The 16498-nt window shown below is 43.0% G+C and overlaps 1 protein-coding gene across 2 annotated transcripts in view; it reads left to right on the top strand.

Annotated features, from left to right (window-relative positions):
- gbf1 (golgi brefeldin A resistant guanine nucleotide exchange factor 1) overlaps positions 1-13467 on the top strand; it is an 87858-nt gene extending 74391 nt beyond the window's left edge. The window contains exons 30-40 of one of the 2 annotated variants that reach the window (XM_063874793.1): positions 491-716; positions 1370-1527; positions 1997-2246; positions 5046-5254; positions 6026-6176; positions 6882-7012; positions 7275-7376; positions 9724-9837; positions 10300-10477; positions 10617-10778; positions 10901-13467. In XM_063874793.1, the coding sequence (XP_063730863.1) occupies positions 491-716; positions 1370-1527; positions 1997-2246; positions 5046-5254; positions 6026-6176; positions 6882-7012; positions 7275-7376; positions 9724-9837; positions 10300-10477; positions 10617-10778; positions 10901-11154 (1935 nt within the window). In that variant the 3' untranslated portion in view covers positions 11155-13467. Of the gene's footprint in view, positions 1-490; positions 717-1369; positions 1528-1996; positions 2247-5045; positions 5267-6025; positions 6177-6881; positions 7013-7274; positions 7377-9723; positions 9838-10299; positions 10478-10616; positions 10779-10900 lie in introns of both variants that reach the window. The other variant, XM_063874792.1, reaches the window with a different exon arrangement.
- The last annotated feature ends 3031 nt before the right edge of the window (positions 13468-16498 follow it).

Raw genomic sequence — 16498 nt, 5'->3', positions numbered from 1 at the left:
ATGGTGTCAGCACTGATGACCTACAGTATAACACAGTTAGGTCCACAGCTGGACTGCAGGTGTTTATGTTTTGTCAAACCTACTTTTCAATATGACCACTGTCTGGACACTAATATCATCAACAGTCCTGCATTGTGTCCAAAACAAAGACTCTGGGACATGTGTACTGATAAGAGGGAATTTAATGCTGACCTGACCTCTTACTAGGAGGGTGACCTACATTTAAACCCCCGCTTTAATACTGAGCAATCAGCTCTGCGTGTCTACTAGTATGTGTGTTTGGTCTGTGTGTACAAATAAACAGCATAGGATATTTTTCAATGACCTGAATTTAATTTAAAATACTCCATACTATCCTCTAAACACCTTACTTATTCACATATGTATTTTGGATAGACTTCAGAAGTAAATGTTGACTTATTTTCAATGTTTGTGGCCGTTTAAAATCAACTGGGTAATAAGTTTTGATTCTCTCCATGTGACCCCGCAGGTCCTGCACTCGCTGCGCCTCCTTCTAATGATGAAGCCTCACGTCCTGTCCCGGGTCAGCAGGGAGGTGGCCTATGGCCTCCATGAGCTGCTGAAGACTAACGCAGCCAACATCCACTGCACCAACGACTGGTTCACACTCTTCTCCCTGCTGGAGTGCATCGGAGCTGGAGTCAAACCTCCCGCCTCCTTCCAGCTCTCCTCCACGCACAGCGACCATGACACAGGTACATGACTCTCCATGTCTAGACAAATAACGTTAAAAAGGAAATGTAATAAAACGTGCTGAACACATAACCTTTAGTACCTTTCACTCTTTGGCACAATCAATTCTGCTTCAACTTCAAGGCCATCATTTCTAATAACTGACATTTTCCCCAGACTGATTGACCAGAGAACTGATAATGCTGCGGTGGTCTCTCAATTTATTTATATACATGTATGATAAACCTCATTGGTTTAGTTTTTGAATGGATTTTGAAAACATTGAAAATATGAAATTAGATAATGTAACCCTGAAACGCTCTCTGTATCCTGGGAGGAACAGTCAGTTCACAAGCCCCATGTGTGTACAATGGGTGTTATAACAGTGTGATATGGGTCTAATAACCATGTAATATGGGTTTAACATGGGTGCAATAATGCATTGATATGGTTGTTATAAGGGTGGAATAATGGGGATGTATTTATGTGTAATATTGGTGTGTATAAGTGCAATGCAGAACTCGGTTTTTCAAAATATATATATCCATTAAACAAAGAGACCATGTTCTTTTTTTATGTCACTTGTGTGTGTGTGTGTGTGTGTGTGTGTGTGTGTGTGTGTGTGTGTGTGTGTGTGTGTGTGTGTGTGTGTGTGTGTGTGTGTGTGTGTGTGTAGGGGCACAGTCGGACAGCGAGCTGCCGTCTCATCATGTCAGTGAGGTGAACTCAGAGCGTGGCTACACCTCAGACTCAGGAGTCTACACGGAGCACAGCAAGACCAGGATCCCTCGCTCTGCCACAGACGTGGATGTAGCAAGCAGCGGCTGGCTCGTGGTAAAAACACACACACTAACACACACACACACACACACACACGAAGAGTACACATGGATGATGAGCAGTGAGCCTTATTGAATATTGAATGTAATCCGCTACAATAACTAGTGATCAGTAACCTAATCTGAGTATCAAAATATAAAAGTAAACAATGCTCATTACGTTCTGTTACTTTTGGATTACCTCAATATAAAAGCAATGCAAATAATCAAGTGAAAATAAATAACAATAAGACTTTACTTAAGTGTGTGTCACAATGTAACCTTATAAAAGAAAAAAAAGATATTATTATTATTTTACATGTAATCCGTTTCTGCCTAAGACTGTTTATTCTACATGCTCATGTGGTAAAGATCCTATATTAACCACTTTGCTGTTCTAGCATGAGAAGATGCATATTATTTGTGTGGTTGTTTGTTAAAATTTGAATGTTTATTTATATTCCTGTGATCTGTATGTGCTTCAGGCTGGGAAAGATGACCTGGAGACGAGTAAGAGCCCTGCAGGGAACTCTAAAGCTCAGCTCAATCACCCTCTGGTCAACCAATACAGTCTGACTCTGGGTCAGGACCTGGGCCAGCACGACACCAAGTCTCTCATCAAGTGTGTGGAAACGCTGTCCTTCATCGTCCGTGACGCCGCCCACGTCACCCCTGATAACTTTGAGCTGTGTGTCCGGGCTATACGAGTGTTTGTGGAGGCCAGTCTCAACGGAGGTGAGACATTGAACTGCATTTTAAATGTCAAGGGAACTATTTAAGAGAAGGGACTCAAATAAAGACCAAAGAGTTGAAATAAAACTACCCAGATATGATTACAAACAGATAGTAACTGGTTAGTGTTAATAGATCCTCCATGTGATGCACCATTCTGCTTCAGGGACAGCCCGGTGATTAAGTGCTGCACATCCGTAAAGTACGGGGATTTGTGAGACAGGCTCATAATGATATTGGTCCAATCAGTCAGCAGGCGAAGAGACTCCATGTCCCTGCCTTGTAATGCAGGCTTTCCATTAAGTATGTGAAGTGTTATTTGTCAGAGCAAACAGAACACTCTAACACAGTTTATCCATCCTGAGTGTTCCTTTTATTAGGATTCAAATTCCTGTTATCACCTGGATATGAGTTATTATGAGAAAGGTTGGATATTCTTTTGGAAGGAATTTGATTTGGCTTACCTGAGTGTTAACCTAAGTACATATCCAGTTAATGGCAGGTACTTCTGCACTACATTTTTGCATTAACACACACAAATAACCCCCCCCATCCGACCTTAGTGTCCTACCATACATTCTTCTCCTTCGCTCAGCTCTTTAACCTCCGTGTCATCGACCCTCAAACCTTTTCCTACCCTTTTACCATTCATCCCTGCTTGTGCTGTTGTGATCTACAGTAGGACAGGGATTAGGCTGGAGAAATGGCTGTGGTGCACTTGAGCTGATAGCCTATTCATTTCCTCCCAGTGCTTCTGGCCATTAGATACACTCTGTCAACAGAGCTTTACGCAAACAACAAAAGCGATGGGTCGATCAAAGCACTGGGCTGAAGCACGGCGCTAATCTGTATGAGATACTAATAGAAAGTGCAACACCTGCTATTACTCCATTCAGGGCGTTGAAGGTGGTTTCAATATAAATGGAAGGTTTTGAAATGTCCCATAGCTCTGTGGTTGCTTTGAGGATAAGGGTGTGATGAGGGCATGATAAAGCATTTAACACTGGGGTGTGTGCAATGGCTGCCAGTAAGAATGACTTATTCAGTTTGATGTTTGTTGCTAACTGTTGCTGAGTCTATGCAGTGGCTACAGAGTCTGACACGCCTGTAGAGTGAATATAGGTTAGCTCTGGTAGGATCACACAGCAGCACTGTAAGTAGGTCCAACATGTTGTTTACCATTAGCTCAACCAAACAACCAACGTTTATTTAAACACCCCAATATCACACATTTGACATTTGTCTCAGTGGACTTTACAGTTTGTACAGAATATGAATACCACACCCTCTGTCTTTGACTCTCACATCGGACAAGGAAACACTTCCAAAGAGACCCCACAGTTAACAGGGGGAAAATGGAACAAACCTCGGGGAGAGCAACAGAGGAGGATCCCTCCCCAGGACGGACAGACATGCAGTAGATGTTGTGTGTAAAATAAAAAGATAATACATTTAAAACATTAGGTAGTCCAGATGCTGGAAAAAGCATGCGTCTTTAAATAATAATAAGATGAATCCAGATGGATGTCAGAAATCCTGGGGCAGCCATGAAAGAAGTAGTAGGCAGGACCACAGCAACAGGCACTGCCCTGACTCTGGATCCAGGACTCAGGGTCCAGGACTCAGGGCCACAGCAACAGGCACTGCCTCGACTCGTGCTGCACATTGCTATATGTATCCTGTAATGTATTTTATCCAGTTAAATTCATGTTGTGCTGAGCAGCTATACTCTGAATCGCATCCTCAGAAACCTCTTCTGGTCTTTGTATTCTGGGTGATTCTTAGTGCATCCCGCAGCCTGAAGTTTAGAGGTGTTCTCCGAACTGTTATGGGATACCAAATACATCCTCACAGAATGTACCATAATGATGTATGGAGTTATAGAACTTCCCAAAACCAAAGGTTTTGAACATTTAAGTGATTACAGTGTAATTGTTGGTTAGATCCCCCAGTATCAATGTCACACGCTGTGTACCATACACCCCCCCCTCCCCCTCATAACAACTTCCTGCTACTTCCACTTTTCCTTCCGAGAAATAACTGTCCTAACTCCCTCGTCGTACAGGTGCTTGTCTGTAAAATTGAAACACAATTGATCTGAATAAACACAGGGCTGTGGGTCAGTGTCTTATAGAAGCACAGGGCCAGTATTGACATGTAGGCTGCTCTGCTGAAGAACTTAAAAAAGACAACACAAGACTAACGATTGTCTGTAAGACTGTAACCCACATCCCACACATTGATGCACAGATTAAAAACACCAATCAAAGCATGTCAAATTTGGTTTGATGGTACCACCAGGAAACATCATGGTGTTCTTTAAAAAAGGGGGGTTTACCCTGTGGTGAGCATTTGTGTGTCTTTCTTATTCTGTGACCACAGATTACAGGTAATGACCAACACACATCTTGCAGTGTACTACAATGCTGAACATTGAGCAATATTGAAGACAACTTGTATGCACATGGTGCCAGGGGAAGGACCTTCACTCAAAGAAGAACTTCACTGCCATCACAGAAATGCATTAAAGCTCCTGCAGGTCTATTAGAGTGTGTTCCTCTTTGCTCAGCAACTCACCTTAAATCATTGGGAAGACTTGAAATCAGATGAGACTAGTCAGGTGCTTTTTGGAATGCTAGAAAACCGTAGTGGTCGTTACCATTGTTCTAGAAATCAATGGGCATTCAAGGGTCAGATCAAACCCCTTAGCAGGCAAGGAAAATAACCTAGACCACCTGAGCCTCTAGTTTTATATCCTAAATACTAAAGATCTGTATCTTTTTTAATCATTTGTTCCCTTAGGTTACCGCAACCATGACAAGAAGAAGAGCCACAAGTATGACTCGTCCAAGTCCCGGATGAGAAAGAAGGCAGGGGGGAGGGACAAGGAGGGGGGAGGAGGCACGAGGCGAGGGGGCAGTCGGGTGTCCAGCCAGCGTCCCTCTCGTTCCCATAGCGACGAGGAGGAGGACGAGGGAGTGCCGGCCAGCTACCACACGGTTTCATTACAGGTTAGTCAGGACGTAAGTACCACAGCACTCTTTACCCTTCTACCTCTCATGATGTAGGCCCAGCTTCTTGTTTCATCTAAAATGATTAATTCAAAGCAGCTGTCTGCTCAGTGGCTGGGTAAACAGAGCTTTAGGTGTTTTGGGGAAATCAAATGGACTCTAGGGCAGGTGTACAGGTATATAACGACTCAATGAAAACATTACCCGTCTTGAATCTTTCATAGAGCTGTCAAATTCACTTTTACACCCATGTCATTATTTGAGCAGAGCAATGCTCCTGCCTGACAGTATCCCTGTCGTTTCTGGTGTGGTGTTGGGTTGTGTGTGAATGTAAGGCTGGATGATAATACCAGTCAAGAGTATTTTTATCCTGTTGCCCATTATAATTATTTTCAGACACAACAGTTATTAGTTGTAATGAAATTCTGAAGGGCTGCATTATGATGAATATATTATAATTATTAAACAGTGTACTGTAGAAATGATACGTAACTCTGTACATCTTGCAGTCTTTAATTGATTTGTAGAAAAGAGTAAAAGGTCAACTGATTGTATGAAGCACATACAATGTGTTTAAAGACACGGATGTTTGAAGGGCTTCATACATACAGTAATTTGTGACTGACCTCGTGCATGTTTGTTGTAGTAGATTATTAAACCTGATATCTATATGCAGTACACCTAGTTTCCACATTTAGACCTCAACTGTAGATATCTAAAGCCAAACATGGAGTTATTGTAAACATGGGTCTGTGTGTATGTTTGGTGTAGCTGTTGGATCTGATGCACACATTGCACACCCGGGCTGCCAGCATCTACAGCTCCTGGGCAGAGGAGCAGCGTCACCTGGAGGCTGCAGGCCGGAGGATCGAGGCGGACTCTCAGACTCTGTGGAGCAGCTGCTGGTGCCCACTGCTGCAAGGTCGGCTAATAGCTAACACAGGCTACAAGCTAACACAAGCTACAAGATAACTAGGTTATAAGCTAAGTAATGCTCCTGGTAACACCTCACTGGAGCTGTTAGTGCTCATTTATTTCAGAAATGGGGTTAGATAGTTGAAGCTGTCCTTATTGCTGTGTTTAATGGAGGGTTGGATAAAATAGCAAAAAAACAAATAGTAAATTCTGTAAAATAAAAAAGGAAATGTGCTTTTCTGTTAGACATACACACTGACTGTCTGAAAAGGGACGTTAAATAAAGGTTGAATATCAGGTGGGAAAAGGCCAAGATTAGAAACAGCATTTATGAATATTAATAACAATATAATAATGAATCTGGCTGATATTTATTTCTTAGCATTAAGAAAACATAAGTTTTGAAGTAGGTTATTCAAATTATTTTTGAAGAAGTGTGACTTTTCTATGTACTATGAAAGATAACTAATAATAATACAAATGGAATTCCATTCCCTGTGGTTGGTATGTAGTTACTTCTTCCTTAACTCAAACGCTTGATTACCTCAGCGTGAATATCCGTGCCTCTGATTTGGAGGAGACATGCTTACTGTGCAGATGAGCTTCAGCATCTATACCCCTGTTTCTCTCCTGTTTTACCTGGTGTTGAACAGTCTCAGGTCAGTGTGAGGCTGCTCTGGCTCCTGTCTTATGTCATGTTTTCTTGCTGCAGGCATTGCGTGGCTGTGCTGTGATGCCAGGCGTCAGGTGCGAATGCAGGCCCTCACGTACCTGCAGAGGGCGCTGCTGGTGCATGACCTGCAGACACTGGATGCCACAGAGTGGGAGTCCTGCTTCAATAAGGTGAGAGTGGGGGAATATATCTCAAAGTCTGCTCTTCTACCACACAGAGCGAGGTCGCTTAAATGTGCGAAACATATTATAAACCAAATTATTCAGCTGTGTGTGTGTGTGTGTGTGTGTGTGTGTGTGTGTGTGTGTGTGTGTGTGTGTGTGTGTGTGTGTGTGTGTGTGTGTGTGTGTGTGTGTGTGTGTGTGTGTGTGTGTGTGTGTGTGTGTGTGTGTGTGTGTGTGTGTGTGTGTGTGTGTGTGTGTGTGTGTGTAGGTGCTTTTCCCCCTGCTGACTAAGCTACTTGACAACATCAGCCCAGCAGATGTGGGGGGGATGGAGGAGACCAGGATGAGAGCCTGCACCCTCCTGTCAAAGGTTTGTAACACACACACTGCAAGTGCAATAAACACTGCAACAACCAGAACATGTGTTCATACTGCACAGTGCTCAGCGTAAATGAGTACACCCCTTCGAAAAGTAACATTTTAAACAATATCTCAATGAACACAAAAACTATTTCCAAAATGTTGACAAGACCAGGTTTTATACAACATCTGTTTAACTTCTAACATGAAAGTAAGGTGAATAATATAACTTAGATTACACATTTTTCAGTTTTACTCAAATAAGGGCGATGCAAAAATGAGTACACCCCACTGAAAGTCTCTGGAGCAAAGTTACATTTTAGACTAAATGTCTAATTAAACAATAATCAACCACAGGTGAGTCTAATTACTCATTACACAGGTGTCCAGCAGACAGCTGACTATAAAAGGGTGTTACTTAAAGAAAACCCCTTCCCATTTCATGTTGTTAGCAATGGCACCACATGGAAGAGGAAGCAAATCATTTCTTTACACCAGAAAAGGTGAAGGCTACAAGAAGATCAGCAAAGCTTTACTTATCAGTCAGACTACTGTAGCAAAAGTGGTACAAAAACTTTAAAAAGATGGAACTGCAACCACCTCACAGAGACGTGCAGGGAAGTTAACACCTCGAGAGGAGCGTCTTCTGATGAGAAAGGTCGAAGAAAATCTGCATGCAAGTTCACTGCAGTTATCTAAGGAAGTAGAAAGCCAAACTGGGGGGATTATTTCCCGTGACACAATACGGCATACTTCAGAGGAATGGCATGCGTGGGTGCCGTCCACGAAGGAAGCCTCCAAAAGCCCAGGCACAAAAAAGCTGCCTAGAGTTTGCCAGGGCCCCTGCTGACAACGATGAAGACTACTGGGACTCTATACTCTGGAGTGATGAGACCAAGATAAATGTTTTTGGAACTGATGGCTTCAAAACTGTATGGCGTTGCAAAGGTGAGGAATACAAAGTAAAATGCATGGTGCCTGCAGTGAAACATGGGGGTGGCAGTGTCCTTATGTGGGGTGGCATGAGTGCTGCTGGTGTCGGGGAGCTGCGTTTCATTGATGACATCATGAATTCACAGATGTACTGCTCTATACTGAAAGAGAAGATGCCACCATCACTCCGTGCCCTTGGTCGTCGTGCATTTTCCCAACATGACAATGATCCTAAACACACAACTAAGGCCACTGTTGGATTTCTGAAGAAGAACAGGGTGAAAGTGATTCAGTGGCCAAGTATGGCCTGATCTGAACCCAATTGAACACCTATTGGGAATTTTGAAGAGACAAGTTCAGCCTCACTCTCCATCCAGCATCCAGTCTCTAAAAGAGGTCATTCTTGAAGAAAGAAAAAGATTGATGTAGCAAAATGTTTCCAACTTGTTCATTCCATGCCTAGAAGACTTGGTGCTGTCATTAAAACTCATGGAGGTCTAAAAAAGTACTAGATGTAGTAGTTGTTGTTGTGGGGTGTACTCATTTTTGCATCGCCCTTATTTGAGTAAAACTGAAAAATGTGTAATCTAAGTTATATTATTCACCTTACTTTCATGTTAGAAGTTAAACAGATGTTGTATAAAACCTGGTCTTGTCAACATTTTGGAAATAGTTTTTGTGTTCATTGAGATATTGTTTGAAATGTTACTTTTCGAAGTGTACTCATTTACGCTGAGCACTGTGTGAGCAGAGGCCTTTTTTTTGTTGGTTAGGACTGTTTTGTAAAAATATGCTTCAGTTATAGTGCTGTTGCATCATTTAAGCATTTCCTTTGGAGAATGAGAATATAGATTTAAAGGAAAGTATAAGCAAGAGAAGATCAGTAAATAAGCCGTGTTAACCATCGACGGTCCCCAGCTGCTGGCAGTTATCCTGTGCTCAAAAGCAGCACGTGCAGATGTACCACAGCGATCTGTACTTCAGTTGCATTCCACATGGATCCTTGCCATAGCCTTACAGTGGAGTACATGGGGCAACACAAACATAACATCATGGTGCAACCCAGTACCCTAAATCCACAAGTTAGTACATTCAGAATCTACTCGACAGCAGGTTGGATAACTTTTAATACAACACTACGAGTAATTCTATTTACCAACCGAATAATACACACCAAACCGGACATGTTTTAACCCTGCCCTTTGCACTGGATACTGTCATTGTGCTGCAATATGCCCCGTTGATTTAATTTAAACACTGTGTCAAGTGAAATCCATCACATCTTAAACCTTAAAGGAAGAATAAAAAATGTTATCGTCAAACTTGTTGACCTGGCCAAGAAAAGGACCCTTTATTTTGACCTCCCTGTGTCTCCACTGAAACCCTGTTACCGTGGTTACTGACCTGTGTTCCTCTCTGTTCAGGTGTTCCTGCAGCACCTCTCCCCTCTGCTCTCTCTGCCCACCTTTGCCGCCCTCTGGCTCACCATCCTGGACTTCATGGACAAATACATGCACGCAGGCTCCAGTGACTTATTGGTGAGGACATTTAGAACACTGACCGTCCTGATGATCAGACAAACATCGGGGCTGTCTCTTCCCCACCTCTGATGTGATGCTGTTTAAAGGCCGCTCCCACAAAGATCATCCGTTTAGTTTAAGGAGCAGTTTAAGGTTGCATTAGCAGCAGGTGTGGCTAAAACATGTATAATGTAAATGCAAATATTACTTGTATTCCCGACACACACTTCCTCTCACTCCTGTGTGTGTTTTGTTCATGGGTCATTATCGTGTCCGAACAAGCATGGGTGACTGAACACAAACACCGTATTACAGAGATTGAAGAATGTCAAACTATTGAGAAACTCCTTTACAATCATCTGGTGGCTGCTTGAAGTGGCCTGTGAATTAGAAAAGTCTCTCAAGATATGAAAGTAATCCTTCCAGAAGTCTGGAACAAAAGAATACGTTAACGTGTGTGTTTGTCATGTGTGTGTGTAGTTAGAGGCCATCCCTGAGTCTCTGAAGAACATGCTGCTGGTGATGGACACAGCCGGGATCTTCCACAGCGCTGACTCCAGGACCGGATACTCGGACCTGTGGGAGATCACCTGGGAGCGCATCGACTGCTTCCTGCCTCACCTGAGGGAGGAGCTCTTCAAACAGACCGTGATAGCAGGTACAGCCGGGGCCTCTGCATATCATATTTCTGTATCTTCTCTCCCTTCAGACTGTAGAAGACACACTCATACAGAGTGTAACAACTGGGAGGTTGTCGTGGTAACAGCTTGACTGGTGTTTCTTATCAATCCTTTCAGATCCAGGACCCAGTCCTCCAGCAGAGCCCACACCCTCAGCGGGTCAGCCTTCATCCCCCCAGGTTTCTCATCCGCCGTCCCCAGTCCCTGTTTCCCCTGCAGAGACCAGGACGCCCAGCAGGCCAGCGTCCCCCCTGGACCCCCCAGCAGCCAGTGCCAACGGTAAAACCACACACTGCACAAAATCAAAAGTGAACAGAAGAGGAAAACTTATTTCACTCTCAGGGGAGATCAGATCTCAGGTGTGATGTTCAGCCGTGTGATCCTCCTCTCCTCTGTTTCAGGGCCGGACCGCTCCTCTCCTGTCCCCGCCTCCAACCCCTCTATGCCGGTGCCGTTAACAACCTCCCCCCCCTCGGTATCCTCTCCCCTGACCCAGCCCCCCTTTATCCTGCAGCCCCTCGCCTCCCCTCTTCAGGTGGGAGTCACGCCCATGTCCCTGCCAATCATCCTGAATCCCGCCCTCATCGAGGCCTCTTCCCCCGTCCCCCTGCTCCCCCCGCCCAGACCTCTGAGCGGTACTGATGAAGTCAAATAAGAACTGAAGACCACCACCCTATCTGAAAACCGGATCCAACACTCAACAGCTTCAAGAGCCCCCCCCCCAGGTTTATTTACAGGAGGTCTGAACAGACAGATGAAACACATTTATATTTAATTTAAGGAGACTTCCTCCTAGATAACTGACATGTTCTGAAACCCCAGTTACTGCGAACATTTCCTCCCATGAGCCATCTGTGTTCTAACTGGTTCGGTCTGTACGTGGAGCAAAAGCAAGATCACAGTGAGACCAGGGAACATACTAACGGTCAACATCTGATCCAGAGCTGGAGCTCTACTGACTCTAAGCTCCTGTCTCACTGTCTGGGGGAGAATTCAGATAATTAATTGGCTGATTCCAGCATTTCCCAACTTATCGCATTATATTTAAATTTGAATAATAAGTAAAATACACATTTCAATATGTTTTTCCACACCACAGTTCCCCTAAAAATCTGAGAATCATATAAAGCCCCGGAGGTTACACTGTCTCTGACTTCCAGTTTCATATTGAACACTTTCATCTTTAACCACACCTCACAAATAAAGTGTGTGTTCATGGTGATGAAGGAACATGGCAGTGCACCAGTGCAACACACAAAACAATACTCCAGTAGCATGTGTCAGCAGTTTGAGAGACAGCAGCTCAGTGTTGAGAAAAAGCCTGATGCTGCGAGGGATAAGATGTGCTATTAGAGATAGGAAGGACCAGGCTGGGTGAGTCGCTCCTGTTTTTTTTCTCATTGTTGCAAACAGTGAGAAAACACATCCATAGCTTTTAACCTAACCAGGATGACCTCATGGCTTCATGTTAATGTTCCAGATGGAGGATTAGGGCCGTTCTGCATGTTGTTGATTGAACTGGATCTCTCCACAGATTTATTTATTCAGCACTCACTTTTAGTTTCAGAGGCCTCTCGTTGCCCCGTCACATCGGCCGCTTCTGTTGATTTCTTTTTAACTGCATGAGCTCTTTCTGACTAAAACAAACTTTGAATTTGGGCACCTTACGAATCCTCTTCCCCTGAACAAAGAGGGACAGCCTTCTCTGGCAGATCTACGACATTCCACATGTGGACTGTTGCGTGTGCTGTGATTGGTCGTCTGTACGCACAGGCAGAGATCCAGGTAGTGACTTTAGAGTTGAATAACACGTTGAGTATTGATGTTATTGTATCATGTTTGTAGCTCACTGCATCACATGACTCAGAGCCTGAGGAGCTCTGTGGAACACCCATCATATCACTATGGAAACCTTCAACACCTCTCCGTTAATGTTAGCATAACTGAATGCTCACTATGGTATGTCGAGAGATATTTTAAAAAGCATCCACTTCAATGTTTCAGTGTGCTATTTGAAAGGGTTTCGTTTCAACATCATTATTTTAATTGAATATCTTTATTCATCCCACTGGGACCAGCGTTACACAGCAGAGCACGCATATCTGAAAAAGAGACGATATATCACATTTAAACAACCCACGTAAAAGAACAAATAGAACAATGAAGAAGTTTTCTACACCGATATCTCCAACAGAACTTAAACTGCTCTTGTATCCACCGGCTGAGAGATGTTTGTTGTGTGTAATAACAGCTGGTAACCATGGTACCAAATGCATGTAAGCGTACATGATTAAAAATATAGCGAAATAAAGTTGCATCTTTTAGCAGTTCTATAAAAACAGAGTGAAACCGGCCCTACAGTAACTACAGCGTCTGCACAGGACTCCTCTCTGTCGACCTGTCTGCTCATTGTTCATTTCTGACGGGGATTCTTGACCTGGCTTGAAACTTGCTACATTTGAGCAACATAAAAATTAAAATCTAGTTTTTGATGGGGCAGTGCTTTGTGTTCTGTAACCATCATGAGATTACCACACGTGTTCAGATAGTTTGTAAAGTAACTTCCTGTAGCTCTTTAGATTCCTGGGTTCAGTTGTGGTTCCGTTTCAGTGAGGTGTTGAGCTGCTGGCTGTGCCTTGTGTTCGCTGACATGGAGCCTGAGGGATGGAAACTAATTCTCCATTGAAATGCCAAATATGTGACCTAGAGAAGGTTGTGGCGTCAACATGCTCTCAGTGATGATGATGAAGATGATGGTGTTATTTATTTAGTGAAAGAAGAAGTCCCCAGCAGTACCGTGAGTCCTGTAACATGACAGCCTGTAGACGGTGTGTACGCTGTGTGTGTATCTGTTGTGGGGACTCTGATCAGGAGTCTTGCTCGAACAGGAAATTACATGAATATAATGTGTATATATAAATGAAAGGTGATGTACTTTTTACTATGTAATAAATATAATGTAAAGTAAGTGCTCACGCTGGTGTTGGTGTTTTCTTTATGAAACATGGTGCGAGAAGTGAAGTCAAGGCAGAGATAGGCTGAGCGCTGCAGTTCCTGGACTGTTCTGAGTCTCAGGCCGTTATCTCTTGCTGAAAGTGACCTCACCTCTCAGAGCGGCCTTTAATGTGTGACTGATTCCGTGTCCTTGTGATGAATGTGGTTGTATTGCTCGATTTTAATTCAGCTTTTTATCTTATTTTATTCTGTTTACCTCTGGGAAGCGTCTTTGAGCTCCTGACAAAGTGCTTGATAAATAAAAATTATAATTATTACAATTCTAGGGGTTTAAAACATTTCCGTTTAAATGTTATTAGCCTTAAAATGAAAAGCGATATTATAATTCATCCCGAAGAAACATGTCGAATCCTCTAAAAATGCAAAATGTATGCCATCATTTTTAAAACCATATAAACTCATATAGCACACTGCTACTGTAAAAATGCCAACTTTTAACAAAAGGGATGAAGATGTTATATTTATCCTGTATGCTGGTAACCCATTTTGAATATCTAATTAGACTGATCAAGTAAAAGCTTTCTAACACTATTTTAAGATCTCTTCCGTTTGTGGACCGATATCTCTGGACAGCTATGTAAATATGTAGATGTATGTACAGTGGGGCAAAAAAGTATTTAGTCAGCCACCAATTGTGCAAGTTCTCCCATTTAAAAAGATGATAGAGGCCTGTAATTTTTATCATAGGTACACTTCAACTATGAGAGACAGAATGGAGAAAAGAAATCCAGGAAATCACATTGTAGGATTTTTAATGAATTAATTGGTAAATTCCTCGGTAAAATAAGTATTTGGTCACCTACAAACAAGCAAGATTTCTGGCTCTCACAGACCTGTAACTTCTTCTTTAAGAGGCTCCTCTGTCCTCCACTCTTTACCTGTATTAATGGCACCTTTTTGAACTCGTTATCAGTATAAAAGACACCTGTCCACAACCTCAAACAGTCATACTCCAAACTCCACTATGGCCAAGACCAAAGAGCTGTCAAAGGAGACCAGAGACAACATTGTAGACCTGCACCAGGCTGGGAAAACTGAATCTGCAATAGGTAAGCAGCTTGGTGTGAAGAAATCAGCTGTGGGAGCAATTATTAGAAAATGGAAGACATACAAGACCACTGCTAATCTCCCTCGATCTGGGGCTCCACGCAAGATCTCACCCTGTGGGGTCAAAATGATCACAAGAACGATGAGCAAAAATCCCAGAACCACACGGGGGGACCTAGTGAATGACCTGCAGAGAGCTGGGACCAAAGTAACAGAGGCTACCATCAGTAACACACTACGCCGCCAGGGACTTAAATCCTGCAGTTCCAGACGTGTCCCCCTGCTTAAGCCAGTACATGTCCAGGCCCGTCTGAAGTTTGCTAAAGGGCATTTGGATGATCCAGAAGAGGATTGGGAGAATGTCATATGGTCAGATGAAACCAAAATAGAACTTTTTGGTAAAAACTCAACTCGTCGTGTTTGGAGGAGAAAGAATGCAGAGTTGCATCAAAAGAACACCATACCTACTGTGAAGCATGGGGGTGGAAACATCATGCTTTGGGGCTGTTTTTCTGCAAAGGGACCAGGACAACTGATCCGTGTAAAGGAAAGAATGAATGGGGCCATGTATCGTGAGATTTTGAGTGAAAACCTCCTTCCATCAGCAAGAGCACTGAAGATGAAGCGTGGCTGGGTCTTTCAGCATGACAATGATCCCAAACACACCGCCAGGGCAACGAAGGAGTGGCTTCGTAAGAAGCATTTCAAGGTCCTGGAGTGGCCTAGCCAGTCTCCAGATCTCAACCCCATAGAAAATCTTTGGAGGGAGTTGAAAGTCCGTGTTGCCCAGCGACAGCCCCAAAACATCACTGCTTTAGAGGAGATCTGCATGGAGGAATGGGCCAAAATACCAGCAACAGTGTGTGAAAACCTTGTGAAGACTTACAGAAAACGTTTGACCTCTGTCATTGCCAACAAAGGGTATATAACAAAGTATTGAGATGAACTTTTGTTATTGACCAAATACTTATTTTCCACAATAATTTGAAACTAAATTCTTTAAAAATCCTACAATGTGATTTCCTGGATTTTTTTTCTCATTCTGTCTCTCATAGTTGAGGTATACCTATGATAAAAATTACAGGCTCTCTCATCTTTTTAAATGGGAGAACTTGCACAATTGGTGGCTGACTAAATACTTTTTTGCCCACTGTAGATATGAACATATAATAAGGGTTTAATACGATCATTTTTAAACAGAACACTGACTGTAGCTCCTCTCTGAATCCTATTGACCTAAGGAGCTGAACTGCGTAATGCTCTGAACTCTTCAGCAATCCACACCTCTCAGATATAGATGTAGAGACAGAGCTACAGTGCCTTGCAAAAGTTTTCACCCCCTTGGCTTTTTATCTATTTTCAACCTATAATTTAAATGTTTTTGAATCTGAATTGTACGTGATGGATCTGCACTAGATAGTCTAAGTTGGTGAAGTGAAATGAGAAAATACATATATTTAAAAAAAAAATCTTTTAAATAATAAACTGAACAATGGCATGTCCCCCCCCTTTGCTATGAAGCCCCTAAAAAGTTCTGGTGAAACCAATTACTGCAGAAGCCACAAAGTTAGTGAAACGAAGTCTTGGGAGTGTCTGTGCATAAGACCACAATAAGCCGTACACTCCATAGAGCTGGGCTTTATGGAAGAGTGGTCAGAAAACCATTACTCTTAGTGTTAAAAATAAGAAGGCACGTTTTGAGTTTGCTAAAATGGCATGAGGCTGACTCCCTAAATGTATGGCGGAAGGTGCTCTGGTCAGATGAGACTAAAATTGAACTTTTTGGCCACCAAGGGAAACGCTATGTCTGGTGGAAACCCAACACATCCAATCACCCCAAGAACACCATCCCCACAGTGAAATATGGTGGTAGCATCATGCTGTGGGGATGTTTTTCAGCAGCAGGGACTGGGAAACTGGTCCGAGTCAAGGGAAAC

Source organism: Eleginops maclovinus, chromosome 22 (assembly GCF_036324505.1).
Source record: "Eleginops maclovinus isolate JMC-PN-2008 ecotype Puerto Natales chromosome 22, JC_Emac_rtc_rv5, whole genome shotgun sequence".
Taxonomy (NCBI): domain Eukaryota; kingdom Metazoa; phylum Chordata; class Actinopteri; order Perciformes; family Eleginopidae; genus Eleginops; species Eleginops maclovinus.
This window is presented reverse-complemented; position numbering and strand designations above follow the sequence as displayed.